This window comes from Symsagittifera roscoffensis, chromosome 7 (genome assembly GCF_963678635.1).
Source record: "Symsagittifera roscoffensis chromosome 7, txSymRosc1.1, whole genome shotgun sequence".
Taxonomy (NCBI): domain Eukaryota; kingdom Metazoa; phylum Xenacoelomorpha; order Acoela; family Convolutidae; genus Symsagittifera; species Symsagittifera roscoffensis.
In genome coordinates, this window is record NC_087068.1 from 44,748,854 (window position 1) to 44,775,815 (window position 26,962).

The following is a 26,962-nucleotide window of genomic DNA, read 5'->3' on the forward strand; positions in this document are numbered from 1 at the left end:
CACGAAGTGCATATTTTCAATCTAAATTTTTAGAAAATGTTTTCATTTCTAAGCATCAAATCTTCATTTCCTTCACGGAGAATAGAGAAAAAAAAACATTTAACAGATACAACCATTTCTTCAATCAAAACTCAGAACAACACAGTTTTCATTTGGGAAAAAAATTAATAGAGAGTTAAGATTGCCATTTGATCGATTCTAAAAAACAATAAGACTGCTCGAATCAGGAAAAAAATTCGGGGGGAAAATGATAACTAAAATTTTCCTCACACGCTATGCAAAGCCAAAAGATATGTAACAAGACTGTTCGTATATCCGGGGAAAGCCCTGAATGTTCCGACAGTACGTTATTTCCTATCGTATAGTTTTTGGAAAATAAAAAAATGAAAACCTATCAATTTTGGACAAGATCTAAGTGTGAAATGTTGAGTCGTATGAAATTAATACGATCGATCCGATTAGCTAGCTTCAATTCAATTGGGAACAATTTTGTTGTGCGGGAAAATTCGCAACGCATAAATAATTCGCGTTACGCTCTCAGCAATATGAATAAATTCTTCTAAGCGCGCAATAATTTAGTCTAGAACATGGCCAATTTGGCAAATTTCAAACCGCCAGAACGTTACAAAAAATAAAAGATGTTAAAATATCTTTTTAAATATGAACGCAGGAAGCCAATATCTTCAATTTTCAAATCTTCAATAAGCCAATAAATTTTTTTTGAAAACTATTATTTTTATCGGTAAAATTGACTGAATAATAAAAAACCACACCGAGCATAAAAATTCTGTTTTCTTCGAAAGTCGGAAAAACAAGACAGATCATAGACTAGGGCGAAGCTCTGAATGTGCCCACTGCACTTAAAGATTATCTAAAAAATTTTACGGTTGAATATTTGTGTAAAAAGAACGCATCATATCGCGCATTAACTATCAAAAACTGACCCAATTAGCAACTTTCAAACCCCCGTAACTTTACGAAAAAAATCACAGGTAAAATATCTTTTTAAATGTGAGCTAAGGACAACAACATTTTTCATATGGCATGAAAAAACTCTATCAAAAACGCTCAGTTGAATAGTCGAAAAATGACTGAATAATAAACCACCCCAAAGCATAATTATTCCTCACTTTCTTCGAAAGTCGGAACAATAACAGTCCAGCAACATATCAGAGGCTCCAAATAGGTTGCCTTAAATCAAATTGGAACGATATCTGAGCCGGATTTAATCGCCGCTCACGCGTTAATAGAACGAAATAGATCGCGCGTTAATTAAACTATATTAGCCAAATCGGCAATGATCAAACCGCCGTGACTATACAAAAAAATCACAAAATATTTGTCCTGTTTGAGCTGAGGTCGTAAATAGGTATCAGATAGTTTAAAATCTTAATCAATAGTGGCTAGTTAAAAATCAAAACTTCTCTGAAGGAAAAAAAACACACCGAGCGCAAATATTCCAACCTTTCTTCGAAAGTCAGAACATTAAAAAAAGTTAAATAGGAAGATCCCTGGTGGCAAGTGGTGTGATGAAAACATCTGAACAAAAAAACTAGAAATAAAAAAACAACTAAAATTAACAAAAAAGTCGTGAAAAAAAAACAACTATAAAAGCAAAAAAAGACGCGAAAAAAATTATAAAAATCAAAAAAAGTTTTTGAATACCAAAATGGCGTTAATCAACTCTATAAAACAAACTTTAATCAATTAAAACTAAAATTCAGCACTATTAGGCATTGTAAACTAACTTCGAGCGAATAAAGTGAGCGAGCAGGCTTATTTATGCTAAATTAAAGTCGTTTAATTTTCACTTTGTTCGCTCGGAAATTAGACTAAAAAGCAAAAATTTCAAGCACGTTTTTCTCAACACTGAGAAAACTTTTTTCAAGGTCTTTGGTTTGATATATTGTTCGACCTATTGTCTAAAACAAACCCGAACACAAAGTTACCTCCCCATTTTTCGAATAGTCGGAACAAAAACAAAATTATTCAAATCGTCTGATTAAAAACAAAATTTTTACATCGAGATTTTGTGGTTGTAGATCTATTCAGTGAAAGGGGAACGAGCAAATGAGTGGATACAACTAGCGATATATAGCTTATTTCAAATCCTGATTAATCTAATCTGAAATTTTTGAAAACAATATAACTATTTTCTTGCTACCCAAAACAAGTTTTCCTTCCGGAACAAAGAGGCGTTAACTTAAAATTGAACGTCATAAAACTAGTTTATGAGCACACGATGATCTCTAAACGTATTTTGGTCTAGGATTTTTAGTTGATCGTGGCTTTCATCTTCATTTTGTTGAATATTTTTTGTAATTTTCAGAGTGTTAAATAGGCAAATTAAAGTTCTCATATCTCAAAAACACTAAGACCCAGCTTTCTCTTCAGCCGCGGAGAATTTCCTGCAGAAAACACAATCTTTTAGTTATCTCAGGTTTTCCAATCAGCATGATTACTGGTTTGTACCATTTTTTAAAGATTTGAAAAATGCTAGTCATACAGTTCCCATTCAGGGCCATACAGTTCCATTATGAGAAAATGCTTGTAATATATTTCCATAGTATGGAAAAATGCTAGTTCATAGTATTTTTTCCATAGTATGGAAAAAAACCATAGTATGGAAAAATGCTAGAGTTTTTATACACTTTTTTAATGGTATGAACTGTATGAGAAACTGTTCGGAATTTTTTCGTTCAATTGATTGATGTCCCCGATACCAAAATTAATTTCAGCAATTTTTCGATTTCTCGCTAGCGACTTAGTTTTTACGCTTTATCTCTTCTGTAGTACTCGTAAAACCTTCTTTTGAAATTTTTTTGGCAATATTGAACTTTTTTCGCAGCCTTTCTTTGCAGCAATGTCTTTTTTCGCAGCCTTTCATGTACTTGACACTCTTGTACGTCTGAGCAACAAAGTTGAACACATTTGTTAATTAAGAAAACCTGAAAATATATTCAATAAAATGTTTCTTTCCATTCATTTTAACACTTTTATGAACTCCTGATAAAAATTTAGAGAGAAAAATTTGAATAAAAAATAAGCTGCCCACACCATTTAATTTGTCAACGTTTCCTCGGAGAATTTGTATTTAATCAATTTTCAAAAATCTTTTTTAAAACAAAATTAAACTCACACTTTTAGCTTCTTACGTCATAATAAAAAACAACAAAGAAACTATTTTATGTATTTGAACAAAAACTAAACCTTTACATTCCATAAACAATTCCCAAATAATCAATTTTAGCGTTTGAACTCGATTTGTACTCTTTTCAGTTTTGACAAATAATTGACATTAAAATGGAGCCAATTGAAAATTAAAAGTAGAAAAATTGCTGACCTCTAGTTTTCCCTACGGAGTTCATGAAATGACATGTTTTTTATTAACCGAGGCCCATTCCAATTCTTATGAACCTGAAAATGAATGTTTATATAATTGCATTGTGGCCATTGGAAGTATTTCCTCACGTCATAGCCCAGATGAGAAAAATAGCATCATAATTCATCATGCACCATCTTTTGTTACTGAGAAAAAAACTCCTTCAAAAAATTGCAGTATATTTTAGCGGTGACAATTATATGCAACCTATGTTGTTCACGGTCTCTTAAATGATACATGATACAATTACTGAAGGTGAAAAGACCAGTTTAAAAAAAAAGACCAGAGAAGCCAAACATCTGAAGTGGAAGTTCCCAGAAGAAATTGGCATTCGTGAATGCGGTCATTAGAGATGCAGTCAGTGTTGCAGTGATTGCGCCCGATTGATTTATCAACTTGATTAAGTAACTTATCAGACTTGCAGTAGATAGATGGCTAGTGTTTTATTCCCGGCTTAGTAAAGGGGCGCTTGTGGTCAATGGTAGCATGAGAAATCTCCATACAATATCTGAACTCACCAAATATGGAATGGGCTCTTTTCGAGATGAACGCAGCAGTGGTTTAATTAAAAGAAAATGTCAAGTACAACATTTTTAACGGCTACATGGAAACAATACCCATTGTGAAGAGGCCTCGTGAAAACTAAAATAGTGGAAAGTAGGAGCCAAATCTGCTTTCACTATTTTGATTATGACCTTGAAAATTAGCCTAGTTTTCATTAGGTTTATTTACAACTCAGACCAACTAATTTTCATGAATTTTCAAAACGAAACCACAAGGCTTTTAATGACTAATAATTTTTTTTCTGAAATCGACTCAACTTACAGAAAAAAAATTTGAAATTTTGCCTCTTTCTTTCATCTTGTTCGGATAATAAAAAGCCGTTCTCAAAAGAGATGTCAATTTTTCTTCTTCGTTTTAAAAACAATTTCAAGTTTTCATTAAAACAAACTAGGTCAAATTATTTCTTAACATGAAATATCAATAAAACTGTACTAGCTATCAAAGCGCGCCTGTTGTCGCTTCCTATAGCAGTCTTTTGTCATTTTGAACAAACAAATTGGCTAGAAGTTCTAATTGAAAAATTTGACAAAAAAGAAAAGCTAGTATTTCAACTTTTCGCTTAGTTTTATAGCTAGTTTTGCCTTTATTTCAACTCTTTCAGTCTCCAAAGTAAAAAATGCAATTGCAAAAAGCATATTCTGTGTTATATAGAACAGTTAGATAAATAAAAAAATAAATTCTTTTTTTGATTTACTTACTTTATATATAATTTGTTCTTTGAAATTTGCTGACGTAACACCATTAGCAATTACTTTCACAATTACCTTCACAGTAATACGTTATAAAAATTACCTTCGCAATATTTTTCCTGATACGCAAATTTTTCTAACAAGACAACCGAATAGACCCTATAAGATAAATCCCTTAAATTCATGACTGCCCTTTAGGGTGGTTACACGTTTTGGTAAGAAAATTTAGAAAAATGTTTAAAAAAATCAAAAAATCAACTTAAAAAACTTTTTTTTGAAAACATGTTTATCCACAGGCAATGTTAAGTACAAAAAGTTACACTTTGGGTCTAAAAACGCATCATTTAAAATAATGCGTTGCTCCAGCAGTTTAAAATAGAATGATTTTAGTGTCAGTTAAATTTGCAGCCTAAGACACTGTTAATTAGTAATTTAGTAATTAAAAATGGTTCGCTTTGAAAAATTCCGAGAAAAAGTTTTTGTTTTTCAAATTGAAATTGGTCTGAAGAAAAAAAACATCCGTATGTTCCGCTCGTGGACTAAGCCCCTAAGAATAAAACCCCCTACTGGGAGAAGTGTATTCAATCTGCAATGAAGCCATGAACTCAAATCTAACAAGATTGCTCTTATCAGGGCGAAGCGCTAAATAATCGGTGTGCGGATTAAATTCTATAAAAACATATTTTTTAAAATAAAAACTGACTGAAATTTCAAAAAAATTGAATAAAAACTTTTTCGGATTTATTTTTTTGCGCGTTCTACAAAGAGAAAATGAATAACTTAAGCGTCCAGTAAATTTTTAATAAAATCAAATAGCTTGCTTCATATTAATTAAGAACAATTTCTGAGCCGGCTCCAGCCGCCGCTTACGCGTTAATAGTAAGAAAAATATCGCGCGTTAAAAGTCTCTAATTGGTAATTTTTTAACCCTAATAACTTGAAAAAAAAAATGTTTGTGTGATCATATTTGTGTGATCATAAATATGTGATCATTATTTTTCAAAAAGTATGAGATTGAAATTTGTAAAATTCTGGCAAAACTGATAAATCATAACAGAGCCCTGAATGTTGCGATTCCCATTAATTGTCTATTCATTGATTTTTGATTCAATTAAGGATAAAAGTTTACAGAAAATTAAAAAACTTATTTGTTTAGAGTTTTTTGTGAAACCTGCACCTCATACGCTATCTGGAAAAAACTAACGTACTGTATTCAGAAATGTACTCAGTATTTAAAAGACTAAATAACTGACATAAGTTGAATTTGGGATGCGAATTTTGAGCAGGATTGAATAGCCGCTTTCCCGCCCATATCACGAAATATTTGTGCGTTAACTATCCCAACTTTCAAACCCTCATAAATCGATAAAAAAATTCAAAAAATATCAGGTAAAAAGCATCCAATTTAAGCTCAAGAGACGTCAATAAATTTCAGATGACAATTGAAAAAGACCTATCAAAAATGACTAGTTCGAGTCGAAATTTGTCTGAAAAAAAAACACACCTAGCAGAAATGTTCGGTTATTTCTTCGAATGCCAAAATAAAAAGCAGCATGCCGATATCAGATTTTGAAGGCTACTTAAAGAATCTGAAATACGATTTAAAATTTTTTTTCGGTCAAGATTTTCGGTTCAAGTATTTTTTCTTTTCATTAATTTTGTCTCTCGAACCTTTGACAACCATCAGTTTAGTTTAATCAGTTTCAACAAAGAGGCGAAGCATGAATCGTCCTAAAAAATCAAATTTTGTCACAATTAGCATGAATCTGGCAGAAAACCCAGACAAAAGCCACTACACAGAAACAAAAAGTTTGAAAATTGTCCAAAAATGATCTATGAACGTTTCTGTTTGTTGGTCTCTCTTTTCAGAAAATTGATTAATAATCATCACTGTTGAGAAACCATCGGAACAATTTGAGTTGTAATTAAGGGAACAAAAAGTGGGTAGACGCCTCCTGAGTTAAAAAAAAAACTTCCTTATAACAGTTTTTATATTCAAAGTTTTATAGTTTCACTTATCCCACAGCACTCATAAACAAAACAAAACTGCTCGTATCAGGGCGAAGCCCTGAATGTTCCGACTGCCTTTTAAGGTTTATGGAGCAGTAATAACATTAAAAATTTCATTGAAATAAAACAAAATGAAAAAAAAAATTTTTCTAAAAATTGAAATTTTTTTATGAGAATCATCCACCCACACGCCATATAAAGTACAAAAGTATAAATTTCGCTCCTTGTAACAAACCAATTATGGCAAATAAGCTTCTTTTAGCCAATTTGGATCAATTTCTTAGACGGATTAACTCTCCGCTTACGCGTTAATAGCGCGAAATATAACGCGCGTTAATTGTCCCAAATTGGCCAAAATGGCAATCTTTAACCCCCCGTAACTTTACGAAAAATGATCACAGGTAAAAAATGTTTTCAAGTTTGAGCTCAGGACTACAATACCTTTCGAATGATATTTAAAAATTCCGTCAAAAATGGCTAGTTAAAAAGTCGAAATTGTCTGAAGAAAAAAAAACCCACCCCGAGCACAAATATTCCGTTACTTTCGTATCGAAAGTCGGAACAAAAACATCGTCGCTCTTCAAACAATAGTATCATCGATGCAACAATATGAGGCGGCTAAGCTGATAAAACACAGGCCAAAACCTTTTAAGCCGAATAATAACTAAGAAAAACACAACCTACGAAAAACACAACTAAGAAAAACACAACTAAGAAAAACACTAAGATAATCACAACCTACGAAAACAACGGAATATTAAAAGGTAAACATGCTCAAATATTAACTTTTGTAGCAAAAAGAAACATCTCTATAACGGCCATAATTTTGGCAGGCTGAAAAATGGGGAGGAACTTTGTATTCTGGTGTCTTTTAGTTTTTTTTTCAATTTTTTTGTATTCCACGCAAAATCAGGTACAAAAATTAATAATCGGAATGGGTCGAGTGATATATGATATTAAAGCCTTTTCAGTCGTGATTCGAATAATGACATTTTAAAAAATTCAAAACTTTTCCTAGTGTCGAGAAAAATCGGTTTAAAATTTTTGCTTTTTAGTTCAAATTGTTTCCTTAGTCTTAAATCTGCCGTCAAATTATTGACTGAGCAATCGTTCCACCATCCAAGCATAAACATTGAGGTAAAAGTGAAATCAACTAATAGCTACTCTAGTTTAAATGTTGCACCAATTTACTTAAGTGCTTGTCGCATGAAATCTGAATTTACCATGTCAAATTTCTAGCAATTTGCAGCGGGCAAATCATATCTGTATTTAAATTTTTTAGAAGTCTTAACCAATTTTTAAATCAACTTCAGCAAATACTGAACAAAAAAATCAACCTTAATAGCAAGAACAGCACAATTATTCGTTGAAACTCATGAAACTCTAAAACTACGATAACAATCGGTTTTCTTTTTTTTCTAAAATCTGTTGTCAGAGAATTAAATGAGCGATCGTTCCACCACCTAAGCATAAACATTGAGGTAAAGGTGAAAGACGGTAATAGCTACTCTAGTTTAAATGTTGCACCAATTTACTTAAGTGCTTGTCGCATGAAATCTGAATTTACCATGTCAAATTTCTAGCAATTTGCAGCGGGCAAATCATATCTGTATTTAAATTTTTTAGAAGTCTTAACCAATTTTTAAATCAACTTCAGCAAATACTGAACAAAAAAATCAACCTTAATAGCAAGAACAGCACAATTATTCGTTGAAACTCATGAAACTCTAAAACTACGATAACAATCGGTTTTCTTTTTTTTCTAAAATCTGTTGTCAGAGAATTAAATGAGCGATCGTTCCACCACCTAAGCATAAACATTGAGGTAAAGGTGAAAGACGGTAATAGCTACGCTATTTTAAGTGTTGCACTAGTTTACCAAATGAGTGCTTGCCATCTGAAGTTGGATTTAACATCGTTTTCTATAACTTCGTTCCACGAAGAAAACTAATCTACTAAATTACCATTCAAAAGTGCTTTTAAATATTGGATTGCTGTGTCTTTTGTTTGCTAGCTCCTATTACCATATCAAATTTGGTCCCATCAAATAAATTTCGGAGGGTGAGTATTCTTGTCAAAATGATGGAGTAATATTAATGAGAATGCAGACAAAAAGAATCATAACTGAGAAATTCTAATTGCATGGACGATTTTCTTCTTCAATCAAACAAAAGGAAAGATGGAAAACGTTCCCTTAATTGAGTCATCTATAGACGAGTAATTAACGATGCGAGCCATACAAAAACAACAACCATCGCCGAGAAAATGGGATGTGGCTAGGGCTTTTTTCTCACCGTCTGCAAAACAACTAGTCGATTGGAACGCTAATTTCAAGCAGCAAACTTGCACGTAACGAAATATTGCTCCGCTGCGCTTATATTCGGATTTTCTTGGTCCCAATTAAGCATCCCAAAAAAAAACATTGTTAAACAAAATTAAATATATTCAGATTTTTGAGAAGAAACAAAACTGTATTGTTCTTTTTCTCTATTGATTGAATTGAATAGCATTTAGGAAGCTTCATTTATATGTATCTTAGCACAATGGTCAAAATCCGAGGCCAGCGTTACATCGAACTGGTAATTGCATATATCAAAATACAGCAAGAAATGGTTCTTACTACCGACCGAATGAGACAAAAAACTGAAACTAAACCAATTCAAATTTAAACAAGGTAGCAGGTTACTGTGCAATTAGCACAGAATATTCCGACCATAGTCTCAAACGAAAAAATAGAACTTAGGCATATTTGACATTCACAGTAAAATATATCAATTCGAAAACAGTTTTTGTAGTAAAATGACAAATGACTGGAAAAACGAAAAAAAAAAATTGTTACAAAAATTCAAACAAAAATCGTTACAAAAATTCCATTTTTTTCAGAAACTTATTAAATTTGGAAGTTTTTGATGCCCAAATTGGGGCTAAAAACTCCGAAACCTAACTTTACTTGAGTAAAACTAAGTTTTCACGGCTTAAATTAAGCATAAATAAGCTTTTGTAAGCCTACTTAGCTTCACTAATTAGCTTGAAACTAAACCAAAAAGCAAAAGCTTCAAACAAATTTTACTCGACACTGAAGCATTTTTCAAATTTTTAAATGTCATTCGAAACACGACTGAAAGTGCTTTAATATGATATATCACTCGACCCATTCCGATGATTATTTGTGGTACCTGATTTTGCGTAGAAAACAAAAACAAAAAAAACTTAAGCACCCGAATAGAAAGTTCCTCACATTTTTCAAATGATCGGAACAAAAAACTGTCATTTGTGCCAACGAAAAAAACAAAAACCAAAAAATATATAATTCTTCAATTTGACTCAAGGCTGTGCAGCTAATTTGTCAGGGTTATAAAGTCTGTGGTCAAAAAATGACAAACGACAGATTATTTTTGGTAACAATTTCCTGTCGGATATCATATTCAGCCTGTTCTGATTTATTAGCAAAGCTCGCTAAAATTGGGAGAAAAATTTTCCTTGTTTTGTTTAAAATGCAAAGCTATGTGACTGCAGCTCCATAAAAATAGATTTAGATGACTATTTCTACAAAAATGAACAAAGCTATCAAAAACTCATCTCCTATCCTTAAGTAAACAAAGAATATTTTTAGACTGAACCTGGGTTATGTACATGTATAAAATATCCATTACGAAGGTCAGTCTCAGTAACATGCCGAGGGCGATTCTGATTGTCAAATATTTCGGAAGGGTTTGGTTACATTTCAAGACATCCATTTTTGGGCAGTCAACCCGTAAATTAATCTGAAGACATATTTGGCGCCAATATATTTTAACTTTGAGCCTTAGAGGAGGGCGATCAAAAAAGCTGTGATCAAAAAAAGTGATCAAAAGAGTAATGAACGCAAGTAAACATGATCGCTTAAAAAAAGTTGACAATATTTTCAATTTTATTTTGAAAAATCATCTTTTTCCTCCTCAAAAAATTCTGCTTACACCGCTTGTTAAACGTATATCATATTTTCTCAACTCTGACAGAATTTACAAAAAATATAAAACAAAGTTGGCGTAATTATATTCGGTTCACAAGTTGGATTGAACTTGGAACATAAATTGAAGATCATGATTTGCGGCAGCCGAAACAGTTTGAAATTAATTGCGATAACTTCTTTTATGAAAATCACAAATGGCTCTCAACTTTCAGTAATTACAAACCAGGAAACCGAGAAATTTTCCCACAGGTTAAAAAAAGAAGTTCATGCTATCTTATCATATAACCCCAATTTGACTCGAAACAACAGCAAGTCAACAGCAAGCTTGCAACAAAATTCCTATCTCAGATGATCCTAAAAGGCAGCAGCAGATATGATAAAATGCATTTTTTCAAAATAAAATGATTGTTCCTCAGTTTGTGATATACATTTCAAATAAGTAGACGAAGTATTAATGTTTTCAAAAATTAACATTGCCAATTAAAGTTTGGGAAAAAGAATTGAACGGTCAGAATATACTGGGTAGACATTTAGTGGGCATCTAATTTGCCCTTTGCCTATCTTCTTCAGATAATACGTAAGCTTACCAGAATTTAATTGCTTAATTGTTTGATTTTTTTGTAGATGTATTTTATGTCTGACGAAAAAAATTCGTTCTTTTTTTCTCGAACGCAAATAAACATAAAAAAACCGACTTCTTTCGAAACATGCTTAACTTTCAAAATTCAAAAAAAAATAGATGCCCTTCAAGCTATTTGAATTTCTAGATCGATTTATGACTGGCGTTTTTTTGATAACATTACCCCAACTTGAGAAAACCGGATCAACCGGTAAAGTTTTTGTTTCGCTGGAAATCTAAAAATTAAATCCCCACGTTTTTGCGCCATTTCCACGTTCGTATTTGGAGAAAGTTATTTACGTCACTTTCAGCAGACGAGTTTCAGAGTTTCAATTGAACTCAAAAAATGCATATATACCTAATTATCAACTATCTATTGACTCAGTTCTATTCTGGCGCCAGAATTACTTATTATTTATTATAGCAGTTTAAAGAGAACTTAAAAACTGTGCACGCAGAAATGTATTGTTTCGCGGCTGGAAATATAATTTCTTTTGGAGACTTTTTCATTTGAAAAAGACCTAAATAACTGTCCTCAACTCGTCAGTGAAACCTAGTTCCCAGTTGCTGTGCTATTTTACTGAAATTTTACCATTCCAAAATTAAAACAAAACCAACAGACAGTTGGAAAAGAGTCAATGAACGCAAATAAACAGAAAAAAATACTGACTGTTTTTTGAAAAAAAAACGTCAGCTTTCGAATTTCAAATAAAAAAGTATATGGCCTTAAGGTTCTTTGAATTTATAGAACAGTTTAAAATTAAAGTTTTTTTGATAAAATAACCCATTTTGAAAAAACATGATCAATAAGTAAAATTTCTATTTCGCTGGGAAATTTGAAAATTAAACTCCACTTTCGAAACTAGAAACAAATCACGTTTTCGCGACTTTTACACTTTTGATATTGGATAGTGGCGTTTGCGTTTCTTTTCAACAAAGGAAATGAAATGAAAATAAAAAGAAAGCAAAAGTCAAACTGCGACAAAGTAAATTTGAGCCTGAACAAAATATCAGACTTTTCCAGAAAAGAAACCCAAAAAATCATCGCGACTTTTATAAGAGTCTGAATTAAGTCTTCGTGAAAAAAAAATTCTTGTTTTTATAGGTTTTTTTTCAGATATGGACCTCGCATTAAACTTCGTTAGAATGAAAAAAAGTAGCCGCTGATTTATCCAACAAAACATCTCAAAAACTGAACTTAATAAACATAGACCACAGATGGTTGGAAATGTGTAAGCAAAAATACAGAAAACCAAAATAAAAATATTTAAAAGATTTAAAACTAAACTTTTGTAGCTAAATAAAGTTGCATAAACATGATATTATTTATCCTGAAGATATTCGAACAATCGTCGTTTATAAACTAGATGCATGATTTCCATTAAAACAAGCCTTTTTCATCAGTATTTTATGTCAAGGTTTTCAAGGTAGTATGCAGTTTCCGAAAAACCACAATCCCGCAGCTAAATTTAAAAGCCCGAGGAGAAAGTAGGAAAAATGGGAAGAAGAGAAACGGTAGATTTTAAGGGGCTTTTTAAAAACAGAGACGGCCTATTAAATTATTTTTGTCCAATGAGCTTGCAGTTTGATAAATGATTTACAGTTTTAAGTTGCTTACACTTCATAATTTTTTTCACTTGATTTTTCTGTGTTTTTAAACAATTTTAAACAGCACACAGGAAATTGCATGTCTAATCGGATTTTGAGTGAAAATATCAGAAAAAACTTGACGCAATAAGCTTTCATATTTTCGTAAGCTGGGATATACAAGGTACCACCTCTTCATAGTTCAGTAGAAAGATGTGAATTTCAGAAAAAATAAAGATGCGTTATTAAAACCATAAGCCAATCAAAAATTGCGTGTCAAATCTGTCAACTTAACATAAATTCTTACCATCTCATTTACTGATTCTCAGTAGCATCAAAAAAACTTCGCTTAATAGCATACTTTCTCATATCTCCCAAAATCAAAAATTGCCAATCAAAAATTGCGTGTCAAATCTGTCAACTTAACATAAAATCTTACCACCTCATTTACTTATTCTCAGTAGCATCATAAAAACTTCGCTTAATGGCATACGTTCTCATATCTACCTAAAAATCATTTTAAGCCCAACTAAATATATTACCAAAGAAGAATTCGTACAATTTTTCCGGGGAGACATTTTGCAGTTATATTTTGTTCATTCCCATTAGTTATGTTCTCATCGCCATTTGCTTAAGACCTTATTTTGAATTGAGGATGAAGCTTATATTTCAGCTACAATAAAATAACATCATTCTTGGTGACACCCCTACAACCCAAATCAACCGATAAACATGAACGACCTTCAAGCGCAGGCGAATAACGACTCACACATAGTTTTGAGAATGGAAAAACTTACAAATAACGCGCGCTACTTCAATGACTCAAAAGGCAGCTCGGACGTTCAGATGGGCGGTTCCATGGCCTCAAACGGATCGAACGAACCTGAAGGAAATTACCTTCAACCTTCCGCTTTGATGTATCCACCGATTTTTACCATCGGCATTATCGTCAATTTGATCGTTTTTTGCACTTTTTATTCAGCCGGTAAATTAAGTAAAATTGTTGTCCTTGTTTGCAATATGGCAGTTGCTGATTTCTGCATGTTATTGACCGGTAGTTATTTGCAGTATTACCAAGTTTTATCTCTCGGAAACGAAACTTTGTGTCAGGTTATGAATGCCGCCGACATCGCTTTTCTTCACGTGTCGGCTTTTACTATTGTCGTCATAGCTTTCGAGCGTTTTATACGACTCAACTATCCTCATTTTATAGTCCACGAGAACAGCTATTATCCCGAAGTTTTGGTGTGCGGCATCATTTGGATTCTGGCGGCTGCCGCCGCTATGCCAGTGGTATACCACGGTGGATTCGATGGCGAGAACTGCAACAACAGTATGGCTGAGAACTTTTCCAGGGTCTATTTTTCTGTGATTTTCTTCACCTCCTACATCGTTCCAGGGGTGGTAGTTGGTCTTCTGTACACGTCAATCATAGTGAAGACATGCTCTTCAGCAAACGCACAAGTTCTGCAACCGATAAACCAGCATAGAATCACCCAAATGCTGGCTGCGATAATAGCCCTGTTTTGGCTATTCCACATGCCGTTTTGGTACTGTCTTATCAAAACCATGTGGTTCCGGGAACCAAGTGAACATTTCACGTACGCCGTTGTGCTTACATATCTAAACGCCACAACAAACCCTTTCATGTACTTCATGTTACGAACATACCATTGCAGAGACTTCATCAAGTGTTTCTATATCAGAATCCGATTTATCTGCCCATGTAAAAAAGCCGCATCCGGTAGCCGCAAAGACAACAACGACAATGACGCCGACGACGATGACGATGATTTCCAATACGCATGCGACAATACACAGAAAACGCCCTTCGATGCACGAAAATTATCCCATCAGAATCGAACCCCAATCAAGTTTTATGATTTGAATGGAAAGAAAAGCAGCTTGGAGAAAAACGTCGGCATTCTTACTCAGGATCAACAGATGAGGTTACATATAATTTCTGAACAAGCTGAAATCTAGAAAATGAGAAAACATTTCAAAAATAAAAAGATAAGACAGCTGTAAAAAAAAAACAACAAATTTTGTTTAAAAACGTTCAGAAGAAAAAACTAAATATAAAAAGATAAATGTGTTCCAGGTTTAACAAAGGTCAACAAGGTCAACCTCAAGGAGTGTACGGACACCAAACTCAAGTGGCCACAGTGGGGGCTAGAAAGAACCTCCAGGTACCTTATGGCCATGCTGCAAACTACGTGAAACAAGAGCCAGTTCTCATGGCCAAAAAAGTGGCAATATATCGACGACCAATTCATGAAACTGGCCTTTAGGCTAACAACTTTGTCGTTTCAATGACACTTAAATGGGCTTTCCGAAAAATCAGACGACATAACGAAACACAGTTTCAGCATGTTGGCTCAAAGATTGACAAAAATGTTCAAAGGAAAAAAACACGAACAGATACAAATTTGCTTAGAAAAAAATTAGATTAGAAATTAATGTCCCAAATTCCGCTGTGCGGAATATAATTGTTTTAGAAAAATTATACTTAATCAAATCTTGTTCAAAAACCGCTGTGCGGGATATTTTATATTTATCATCCAGGACATTTGTAAATTACTGCAGTTTCCCTATAACACAATAATTAAAATTTGAGTGTCGGATCTTTGTTACAATAGTCAATGACAAAGTTGCTTGTATCAGGGCCAAGCCCTGAAAATTCCAACAGCCATTCACCGTCTTTAAAACAATTTATGAAACCATCAACTAAAAACTGATAAAATGTTCAAAAAATATATTAGAAAAAATCCACCCACAAGCAATACCAAGTACAAAATGAAAAACTTAGCGTCTAACAACGTTTTAACAAAACCACTCGTATATCAAAGCGAAGCCTTGATTGTTGCCGACTGCCATTTAGGGCAGACTTTTAAGTTTTTAGGTTGAAAAATTGACGAATTAGTCGAAAAAGTTTTTTTTTCTTCATTTTTTCTTATTAATTTATTCCCGGTACGCTAATATAAACTACAAAGGGATAAATTTAGAGTCTTTTATTCTAATATTACAACCAAATGACTAGCCTCAGTTCAATTTGGAACCTATTAATCCGCCGCTAGCGCGTGTTACAAGAGCGCAATATATCGCGCGTTAATTATCCAAAATTCGTCAAATTAGCAATTTCTTAACCTCCAAAACGTAACAAAAAACAACACGAGGTGAAATTTGTCTTTGAACTTCAGCTCTAGACAAAAATATCTTTTAGACGCTATAAAAATTCCGTCAAAAAAACCAATTCAAAGATAAGTTTACCTCCAGCTTCTGGCAAAATTTAGAGAAAAACTATTTCTGAAAAAAAGTTCGAACCAGTCAAATTAATAAACAATTTTAGCCGAGTACTTTGCATTCAGCCAAAAATTCATTTCCTCAATCTGCTTATCGTTCCTTCACTGAACGCGAACTGACCATAATGAAGACTTGGGGTTTTAATAATAAACATAGCCAATCGAAGATCGACACAAGTAAACATAAAAAAAACATTGAATTTATTGAAAAAAAAATCGAAATTTCGAAATTCAAAGAAAAAAAATGCCTTTTAAGCTCTTTGATATTCTGAAACGAATCATGAATAGTGCTTTTCTGATAACATTAACGCAACTTGAGAAAACTGCATCAACAGGTAGAGTTTTTATTCCGCTGGAAATCTAGAAATTAAATTCCACTTTCGAAACTAGAAACCGTCAACGAATTTTTGCGTCATTTGCACATTCGTATTTTGAGAGTGCCAATTATGACAGTTTCAGTAAATGAATTTCAATTGAACTCAAAAAGTGCACATATACCTAAGTGCATCATTATTTTAACACTTTCTCCTGAAAAAAAAGCAAAAAAAAAATCAGCAAGACCTATATAAGAGTCTTCACTACGATCATTACTATTGAACACAAATGCTTGTGTTAGGGCAAAACCCCGAATTTTCTGACTGAGTTTAAAATTTATGGAGCGTTCGCTTTTAAAAATAGGATCGATTTATCAAAAAAATGACAAAAAAAAATTTCGAAAGTTTTTTTTAAAAGCAATCCCCCCCACACACACATTATGCATTATTTTTGCATATATATTTATGATATTTTTGGCTTGTAGGAAATTGTTAGTTATGTAGGACAAATAGCATGCGTCAAGTCAATTTGGAACAGCTTCTGAGACGGGTCAAACCACCGCTTACGCGTTATTAGCACAAAAAATATCGCGCGTTAATTATCTTTAATGGTATTCACGATATATATTTTGGCGATTAACTTTGACACAATAAACTTTGACACAACAAATATTTTGGCCAAATTAGAAAGCATCGAATTCGGAGGTCAGTTTTTTGTCATACAAAAATTACCTGGTAACTTGATTGCAGTACATCGATAACAATGCTGACAAACTAAACATGTTTCCCACCAGTTGTGATGTACCACAAGGCTCAGTTCTTGGCCCCTTATTTTTTTCTTTAATATGTGAAGTTTTTTTCATAAATTATTGGAAAATGTAAGCCGGTTATTTGCTCATGGCAGTAAAATGTGATGATCATAAAACATCGGGTATTTTTCACCAGCATCTTAGAAAAAAGCTAAACAATGGTTCTAAAATAATCTTCTACCAATTATTGCACTGTCTTAAATTTTGTAACAATTAGTTATAATTTCGATATTTGTCTCAATGAAAACCACCCAGAGCGCAAATATTCTGTCACTAATAACAAAAGTTGTAAGAATAACAAATAGCACAGAATGCTGCAACTATAATATTAAAAAACTAAAAACAATTTTTTTCCAATTGCGACGATTTTTTTTGGTGCGACAATAGAATCTTAATAAAATTCTTGAGTGTTCATAGTAAAAGTAAGTTAAAAACATTCGACAACAGTTTTCCACATCAGTAACATGAAAAAATAAAAGCAATTTGAAAAACTTATTTTTTGACAACGTATTTGATAACTTATTTCACTATACAAAAACTAAGTAATAGTAAATTTTTCAAGTTTAAAACTAAAACTAGCAATATTACGCTTATTACATATTAAACTAAATAATTTTACTCGCCACTGGAATATGTTCCTGGAAATTTTCATATGTAGTTCGAATCACGCCGTGTTCGAATCACACGGCTCATTCCGATGATTATTTGTGGTGTCTGATTTTGCGTGAAAAACAAAAAAACATGGATAACAAGTTATTGTGCAAGTAGCACAGAAGTTTCCGAACATAGTTTTAAAAATTTCAAGAAAAAAAAGTTTTTTTTAAATTTAATGTGGTGTGAAAAAAGGTCTGACCTAAAACTAGAAAATAGTTTTGACCTAAAACTAGAAAATAGGAAATGTTGATGTCCATACTCGAAAAGACAAATTGGACAACAACTTATATAGAAAAATGGCTAGAAAAACAAAAAAAAAATTAAAAACTTATAAAAATCTTTTCAATTTGTTTGCAGAAAGTTTGTTTCTTTGGAATTTTTCATTTCAAAAATGACACTAAAAACTCCGAAACTAACTTTGCTTGCGTAAATCTAAGTTTTCATAACTTAAATTGAATAAATAATTTAATTTTAGTTTGCTCGCTCGCTTTCTTTGCTCGAAATTGAGCAAACAATCATAAATTTTAGACAGTTTTTCTCAAAACTTTCTCAAACTTTTTATGTCGTTTGAATCACGACTGAAAGGGACTCAAATTAATTCCGATGATTAATTGCGGTACCTGATTTGGTACATGTAGATAAACAAAAAAAACTGAAACAAAAGCGATTACAAAGTTTCTACCAATTTTCAATGGTCGCAACACAAACTGAAACACAGTCGAATGATAAGTTCTTCTCAATTTTCTCAGGTCAAATTAATGAGCTGAGTAAAAACGGGCTAAATACCTGAAACATGCTTCATACACAGACGCGAAGCTGGGCTTCGCAGACACAAGCAATGAAAATGCCAAACAGAGCTCTAAAATGGCAGAATAGGCAATAAGGAAAAGATTAACTATAAGCCTTGAGAAACATATTGTAGTGAGATTAGCAGCATCACGTATCACGTTCTCCCATTTGCTCCACAAACGCTTGTAACTTTACTTGCACTTGCCTGCAGTAAAACAGTTACAGTTTCTATGAAATTGCCAATGCTACGCAGCAAAAAATCGACCAAAAAATTATAACTATTTCAATGTTCCGGATTTAAACCTCGGACCTGTTGATTAGGAGTCTCACCTCCTCGCATCTGCGCCACGGTCTCTTAGAAGTAAGCTACTAGTGGCCCAGCTAATGCTGGATCCACTTGTTTTAAAATTTTTAATGAGAATCGAACCTACGATCCAGAGATTTAGAGTCTAACCACACAGCCACGGACGCTTAATAGGCAACAAACACAAGTAAAACAGCGAACAGTCGTTATGCAATTTCCAATGCTAGAAAAAAAATTTCAAATAAATGAACGCTTTGGATAAAAAGTTTTATTCGCTTAGAAAAAAAGGTTCCTATTAATACACTATGCTGATGGCTAGTGTAATCATAAGGTATTGACACGGAAATGAGTAATTTTCAAAAAATTGACTTTTCCTTAATGCATAAATTTTTCTCTACTAAAACATGGGAATATCCCTTTATGCAGCGAATATGTCCACACCCTGATCTTTAGATTGAGCCCTAGATATCAGATTTAGCTAGTTGTTTTCGAAAGTAGTGATGAATTTTTTTTAAAAAAAAAAACGGTAAGAACTAATGGATTTTCCAGAGTCTATATCAACTTTTCTACAAGTAAAAAGCGTGAAACAGATTGCACAGAAAAATCTAAGCACCATATTAGCTTGAATGTACTACCAACTCAGAAACAACAGGTTAGTTTTTGAAAAAAAAAGTTTCCAAAAAACAAGCTCAAAAATTGTACATTATCTAAGGCCATATTTTTCTCAAAACGCAAGGCATAGCCGTTTGCGCAGGGAAGACTCTTATAATTGATTGGTTTTCTTTCTGTTAAAACCTCAATCTCCAATTTGGTAGAATAGTTTTTAAGAAAATTCAAAAAACTTTAAATATTAACAAAACATTATAAAATGCCTCTTTGAGGCCATAATTTTTTTTCTACCAAAATTAGGGAATAGACGCTCAAAAGGTGAGACACTCATAATTTGTTCTTTTGATTGAAACATTCAATTTAGATTTGAGTTTGAATGAAATATCAACCTCAGAATCAGCAGGTTAGGTTTTGAAAAAAATTAAAAAGAGTCCAAAAAACGGGCCAAAATTCAAAAAATTGGACGTTGTCTAAGGCATGTTAGTTTTGAAACACAACGCATAACCGTGCACAAAGTTGGCATAACTAGCCACTTATCTTTTGGTCAAAACCTTAATCTCCGATTTGGCTGAGTAATTTTTCAGAAAACTCAAAAAATTTTAAGATTTAACAAAAGGTCAAAATAACAAAATGGGCTTGTTTGAGACCATAAATTGTTTTTACGGATTTTATGGAACAGCTGCTTAAAAAAGCGAGATTCCTGTAATTTTTTCTATTGAATGAAACCATCATCTCATATTTGTGTATTTAATATTTCCGAAAAAAAAATTCACAGATACGTCAAAAGTACCTCTATTAATAATTTCGAAGAGCGTAGAACGTGCGATAAAATGAATAGAGACTCACGAAGTATGCAGGCATATAGAATAGCAGCGGGTTTGGCACCTTGTTTTTGAAAATTCGCAGAGTAGGTTTTGAGAAAAGTGCAAAAAATTTCCAAAGTTTCGCAAGAAAACAACAAAAAACAATAAAACTCACATATTTTTATTATACCTGTTTCTTTCAAACAGGATCTTACACTAGCCAAAAATAAAGCAGTAAAATATGCTTTCAAATTACTTATGCTTAAATAGGTTTAAATATAATTAAATTGAAATATACCTAAGCGGTCTCCAAACCAAACCAACAGTCATAGGAGAAAAATGAGCTGGAACACGGCTATTCATTTATCTATTTTGTTAAAAAACCACGCAATCTAAATTCATTAATGAATACTTATTGGCTCCACCTGAAATTTCTGTTCGAAAATGGAATCAATTCAGTTGAAATAATCTTTTTGTCAAAATGCTTAAAATAACATCAACAGGTGGAATTCGGAACAGTTGTGTAGGTTATGTTGCAATAGGCAAAGAAGGGTGTTCAACAGTACCGGGACTAGAAAATTGTTAAACATGAAATTTGATGATATTTGGCGCTGTTGAACTGCATTTTTTCGACACTTTTGTACTTCGGCACTGATGTACTGCTTTCATTGGAGAACATTCTACAGCTAACTGAACTTTACTGCATTGCTGAACCTATTAGGTAAATTAATCCTGCGTAAAATAGACTAAGTTTGATTGGAACGCTCTAATTAAAGGCCTTGCTTAAAAATTCGTTGTGAACATACAGGGCCACAAAAAGAGAAAATAATTTTTTTGACGCAAGTTCACATTATTTTGAACTTCGTGGCATTTTGAATGATTATTGAATCCTAAACCTGTTAGCGAAATTTCCCCACGAAATTGCCCTTTTTGACTCAAGATTGCGAAAAAAACTCGTCGGTATAAAAACTACCAGAGCAAACAAAAAATCAGCCGAGCGGATAAAAACAAAGTCAGTCACTTTGTTTAACAACCAGAACAAAAATGAAATGAAACATCATATGTGCTGACGAGAAGTCATGATTCAATTTGACGGTAAACGCGAAAATTTAAACTCAAGAAAACCAAGAAAGCGTGGATTTTATTTAAAGTTTTTTTTCGGGTCATTTTTTTTCGGGTCATTGCATTCTTTGGAGAATCTGCGCATGATTTTTTTTTTGTTGAATCTAGGTTTGGAGGGTTATAAAAATGCCTCAAGTACCGATTGAATAGGGGAGATGACTCAATTGGATCCTATTTATTTTTCTATGTGCTAGGTATCGTTTTCTCCATTTTGACAACCCTAAAACAGTTCAAATAACCTATCAGCGCCATACAGGGTCAAATATACTATCAAAGCCACAAAAACAAGGATTCCAAAAAATAATCTCTTTGCCGAGAAAAATTGATCTGAATTTTTCTGTTTTTCATTCTAAAAGATACAAAATTTACAAATGACATGATAAAAGGCTGACCTCAGTATTTCTTTCTACTACAGTGTTCATGTTAATTCGGCTATTATAACCTCCCCTTTTGCAGTGTTCATCTAATTCAGTCCCATACAGTGCACGCCAGAACCTTTTATCTCACCACGCAGAAAAAAACTGCTTTCAAAAATTTTCTTGTAGCTTTTTAAAGACTATTTTCGGGACATTCTGTGCTACTTGCACAGTAAACGGCCATCCTTGTTTCGTTCTAGCTTTGAAGATTTCGTTTTAGCTTTGATACGAAGACTTCGTTTTATTATTCGAAGTCCCTTTAAGAAACTGAAATCTGACACCTTCTTACGATACCAAAAATATGAAGCTTCTTTCGTTTACATGCAAAATTTGAGATGAGTTATTTCTTTTTATTTTTTTTTTCATTTCTATATCAACAATTATGTAAAAACATCAAATTCAATTGAACTGAGATTGAATACAAGTTTGTCAAGGCTGAAGAAACCTCTCCCGCTTGACTATTGATTGAATTGCAATCATGATTGAATTGCGTTAGTGTCCTACGGCATTTTAGTACGGCATTACTACGGCTCCCTAAAAATAATTAAGAATTCTCAAAAGCTTATTAACTATTGTTGCCTTCTTTAATCGTTAATAAGGATGTCAAAATTTAATTAAACTCCGCCGCATTCATTCGATTGTGTTTATTCTTTGGGTCACCTCATGACTTTCGAAAGATCACTTTTTGTTTCGTGGGCGGTGGTGGCATTTAATATAATATTCACTAAAAGGCCGTCGTAAAAAACAAGTGGGTGAAATCTAGTTCAAAAAACTGCAAAGGATAATTGAAAAGTCTCAATCAGCAATCGTGAACTCTCAAAGGCGGCTTATAACAATTGCAGTGAATAAGTGAACTTTAAAAGCAATTTGCATTTTTCAAACTAGACACATTTTCATTCAACCGAAGTGTTGGCCGACAAAAACTCTCGTAAATGGGTTAGCATTAAAAACGAAATAATGACAGCCATAGCATCCATCGTCAGCACAGATATTAATTCAGCTACCATAAATTGACTTGATAAAAAAGGTGATTAGAAAAGACAACACGGCGCAGGACGCTGTTGTCTCTTGTTTTTTTTTCTTAACTATTCAACTAACTTCCGGAATTTCATGTCATAACCTTTAAATAAGGAAATTACACAACACATGAACTAGTATTTATTCAAACATTGAAAGAGAAAGTTTTAAAACTACACAAATGCTTCTGAGCCACAGAAGTCGATTTTTTTCGAAATTTCCAAAATTTCTGTCTGAACTCAAGAACAAATTGATCCTATAAAAAGATATCATAAAATGTCACATGAAGTGTTTGATGGCAATAATTTTCATTAACAAAAAAATCAACGAAACGAACCATCAGCTGTCAAATCTAGGAGAGCAGTGGCAGTTTTTTCGGCCTGCTTCTTTTCGGCCAGTTTCACTTTGCGAAGGTGATCGGCGTAGAAGTCCGTCAACTCTTTCGGTAGTCCTTGGCCCGCATCGCGAGGCGGCAACAAAATACAATTGTCTCGGTCCCAACCTTTCATCATCCTCAACGTTTTCTCCTCTTCTAGATGTTGATTGTCAAACTCCACTGAGTATATTTCAACAGGGAAGTCACTGGGATTCGCAACAACGACCTCCTGTTCGTCGCCAGCAGAGTGAGGTAGACACGGTCCGAACTCGAGGAAGTTTTTGGTGAAGTGAACCCCGAGTTCAAATCCGGATCCACTGCATTGTAAGCCCACTTTGGAGCTGCTGTGGGATATTTTGAGAGTCAGTCGCTCTTCGTATTTTTTCTACAGCACAAAACAACTTAAAAACAATTCGTAAAAGAAAACAATTTTTTTAATGTAAATTAAATTGATCATTACTTGACCTCAATTTTTTTTGAGATACAATTTATATGTCTTCTATCTATGCTCTTTGCCTGTACTAAAACTGGTCATTGCATGTACTAAAACTGGTCGCCACGCGTGAAACTATTGCGACGAATTTTTCAAATATGCAATATAACAGAAATTGAACGGTTTTTACATGCGACATGAATAGCTGGTTGACCTCATCTGATCAATATATTTGTAATATTTGGTAACTGACGTCACTATAAGAACCTGTTGCAGCGGCATGAATTTAATCTGCACATTATATCTCTGTCCTGGCATCAACACACCGGCACTCGGGATGACTTCAAACACATTGACCACCCTTCTCTCTTTCTCCTTCTTCTTTTTTATCTTCCAAGGCTGGTTAGTCGTCGACCAATCATCTCTCTCCTTGTTCGGCTTTGCGCTCTCCGCTGATTGGCTAACGACTACCCACTCGCAAGGCACTCGTTTGTGGTTGAAAAATTGGACGGTGATTATTTTGCACTGCGAGCAAAGCACTTGGCCGAAGTCTAGGACACTATCAGAGATGGTCATGCTAGGCATTGTCACATGGGCTTTGAGAATGAGCGCAGAAGAGGGTCCGTTTTGAACCTGAAACAAAGACTGTCTTGTACCAATTTTATACACGGATATGACGAATATATAGATTGCTAGAAGATTAGATGCTCCGCTTTTGAACTTCGAATTGAGATTTGCATACAAACTATTTTTGACAAACTTCAACACAACCAACAGCCAACAACTAATTATATAATTCAAAGGCTCAGCCAACAACTAATTATATAATTCTTGGTTGAAAGACGCTTATTTACCACAATTGATTCGTTACAAGAAGCGAAATCTATCCTTTTGCACTTTATATGGCGTGTGGGGGGATGAGTTTCATGAAAAATTTCAAATTATAGAAAAAAAAGTTTTCTTTTTATTTTATTACATTTAACTTTTTAATGTTATTACTGCCCCCATAAACCTTGAAAGGCAGTCAAAACATTCGGGGCTTCGCCCTGATACGAGCAGTCTTGTTTTGAACTTTAAAAATGACATTCACAATGAAACTAAAATTTCGGAGAATTTTTCCCCTTGCCACAGCGTGATTTGGGCGCCGCTTGGAAACTGAAATTGAAACTCAGAGGCGAATCTGAGCTTCGCGTCACTTAAGTTACAAAAAAAAGTCAAATAAGACTGCTCGTATCAGGGCGAAGCCCTGAATGTTCCGACTGCCTTTTACGGCTTATGGAGCAGTAGTAACATGTAATTAAATGTAATAAAATAGAATGAAAAAAAATTTTTTTCTAAAAATAATTTTTTTTAAATCATCCCCCCACACGCCAGTACAAAAAAAATAGATTTCGCTCATTGTAACATTTTTCTAAAATTTTTTCTAAAATTTGATTTTTTTTGAAATCATCTTTCCACACGCCATATAAAGTACAAAAGAATAGATTTCGCTCATTGTAACAAATCAATTATGGCAAATAAGCTTCTTTCAACCAATTTGGAACGATTTCTAACACGGATTAAATATTCGCTTACGCATTAATAGCGCGAAATACATAGCGCGTTAATTGTCCCAAATTGGCAAAGTTTAAACCCCCATAATTTTACGAAAAATGATCACAGGTGAAATATCTTTTCAAATTTAAACTCAGGACAACAATAACTTTTGAAAAAAAAATCCGTCAAAAATGCCTAGTTAAAAAGTCGAAGTTTGTCTGGAGAAAAAAAACCATCTCGAGCCCAAATCTTCCATTACTTTCGTATCGGAAGTCGGAACAAAGACAAACGATAATATCTCAAATGAAAAGCGAAAACCTTGAAGGTTTCTGTTGAAGAAATCGTAAACAAAATAATCAAGAAAAAAATGTTTGCAAATTTTATAGAAAAAAATTACCCAAAACATAAGAAAAATTCGGGCTAATTTAACTTCGTTTATATGCAATAGATGGCAACGATAAGAAAAAAAACATTGGTAAAAAATCGAGACCCAAACATTCCTAAAATTACTCAAAAACTTTGCTTAAAACCTTGCAATCAGACAAAATACATTTCTACAAGAAAAATTGGGGATAGAAAAACCTTTTTGGTTATATGCTCAAATTAGGCAAATTCATAACTGAAAAACATCGAACAACCGAAAAAAAAAGATCTTTTCTAGGACACAAAAATGGATGGCAGCCAAAATAACTTTTAGCCATCTTAATTTGTTGCTTTTATGTTCCATTTAACCATGTCCGATTGCTCCAATCACAGAAAATGGGAAGGAGCTTTGTCTTCGAGTGTTTTAGTTTCTATATTTCGAACCAAGCAGAAAAAAATGTCTGAAAAAAATGTCTAAACCGGCTACAAATTTTTGCTTTTTAGTCTCATTTGGAGAGGGAAGGGAGTGAGTAGTGATCGCAGAGCCCATATTGAGTTATAAAAGAACTTTTAGCTCAACTTAGCCATTTTTTAAATCTGGCACTTTCCCAGCATGAAACTTTCATGACAATCAAAAAATCTTTCATCAAAACTTGAAAAAAAAAGTGTCAGAAAACACAATTTTACTTTTCGATTTTGTTGAAACAATTGTCATAGATTATTGAATCCAGTTAAAGCTTCTACACGCTATGTTTTGTCTCTCTCTCGCTCTCCGCAACAAGTGTAACAAATTGTTTAGTAATTAATAACTGTGGCTGAAACCTTGTGTGCTACTTGTTAAAATCTGGATTGGTTTTTTCCGCTTCGTTCATCAGTAGGTTGAAACGAATGCAGGGGCGTTTTCAGCAATGTTATAAGATTTCGGGTCCAATTTAAATGTTCCTCCGCTAACGAGGAGATTTAAGAACTATCTAAAAGCATCACTATATCACTATCGCTGAAGCTAACTATTCATTGACGGCCCTTTTCCACTATAGAACCACAAAACACTACCAATGGTGGATGGAAAAATAAAATTGCGACCAGCAGGAATTGGGCAATTAAATTTTTGTTACGACCATTGAAAATGGGGAGAAACTTTGTCTTCGAGTATCGAGTGAGCTTTAGTATTTCACCTTTTTTAAACGTAAAATTAGGAATAACAAATAATCATCCGAATGGTTCAAATGATATGTATATATATTGAATCCTAAAACATTCCTAAAATTACTCAAGAACTTTGCTTAAAACCTTGCTATCAGACAAAATACAT

The 26,962-nt window shown here is 33.3% G+C and overlaps 2 protein-coding genes across 2 annotated transcripts in view; one reads left to right on the plus strand and one right to left on the minus strand.

Moving 5' to 3' along the window:
* LOC134851192 (hydrocephalus-inducing protein-like) overlaps nucleotides 1-26,962 on the minus strand; it is a gene marked incomplete in the record, with an annotated part of 215,673 nt that overhangs the window by 121,908 nt on the left and 66,803 nt on the right. Inside the window, 2 exon segments of the mRNA XM_063867161.1 lie at nucleotides 23,280-23,703; nucleotides 24,019-24,384. Of these exon segments, the coding sequence (XP_063723231.1) occupies nucleotides 23,280-23,703; nucleotides 24,019-24,384 (790 nt within the window).
* On the plus strand, nucleotides 13,804-15,263 carry LOC134851761 (urotensin-2 receptor-like). Its single transcript, XM_063867987.1, has 2 exons — nucleotides 13,804-14,752; nucleotides 14,905-15,263. Exons 1-2 carry the CDS (start codon nucleotides 13,824-13,826, stop codon nucleotides 15,092-15,094), a joined length of 1,119 nt encoding a protein of 372 aa, XP_063724057.1. The 5' UTR covers nucleotides 13,804-13,823; the 3' UTR covers nucleotides 15,095-15,263.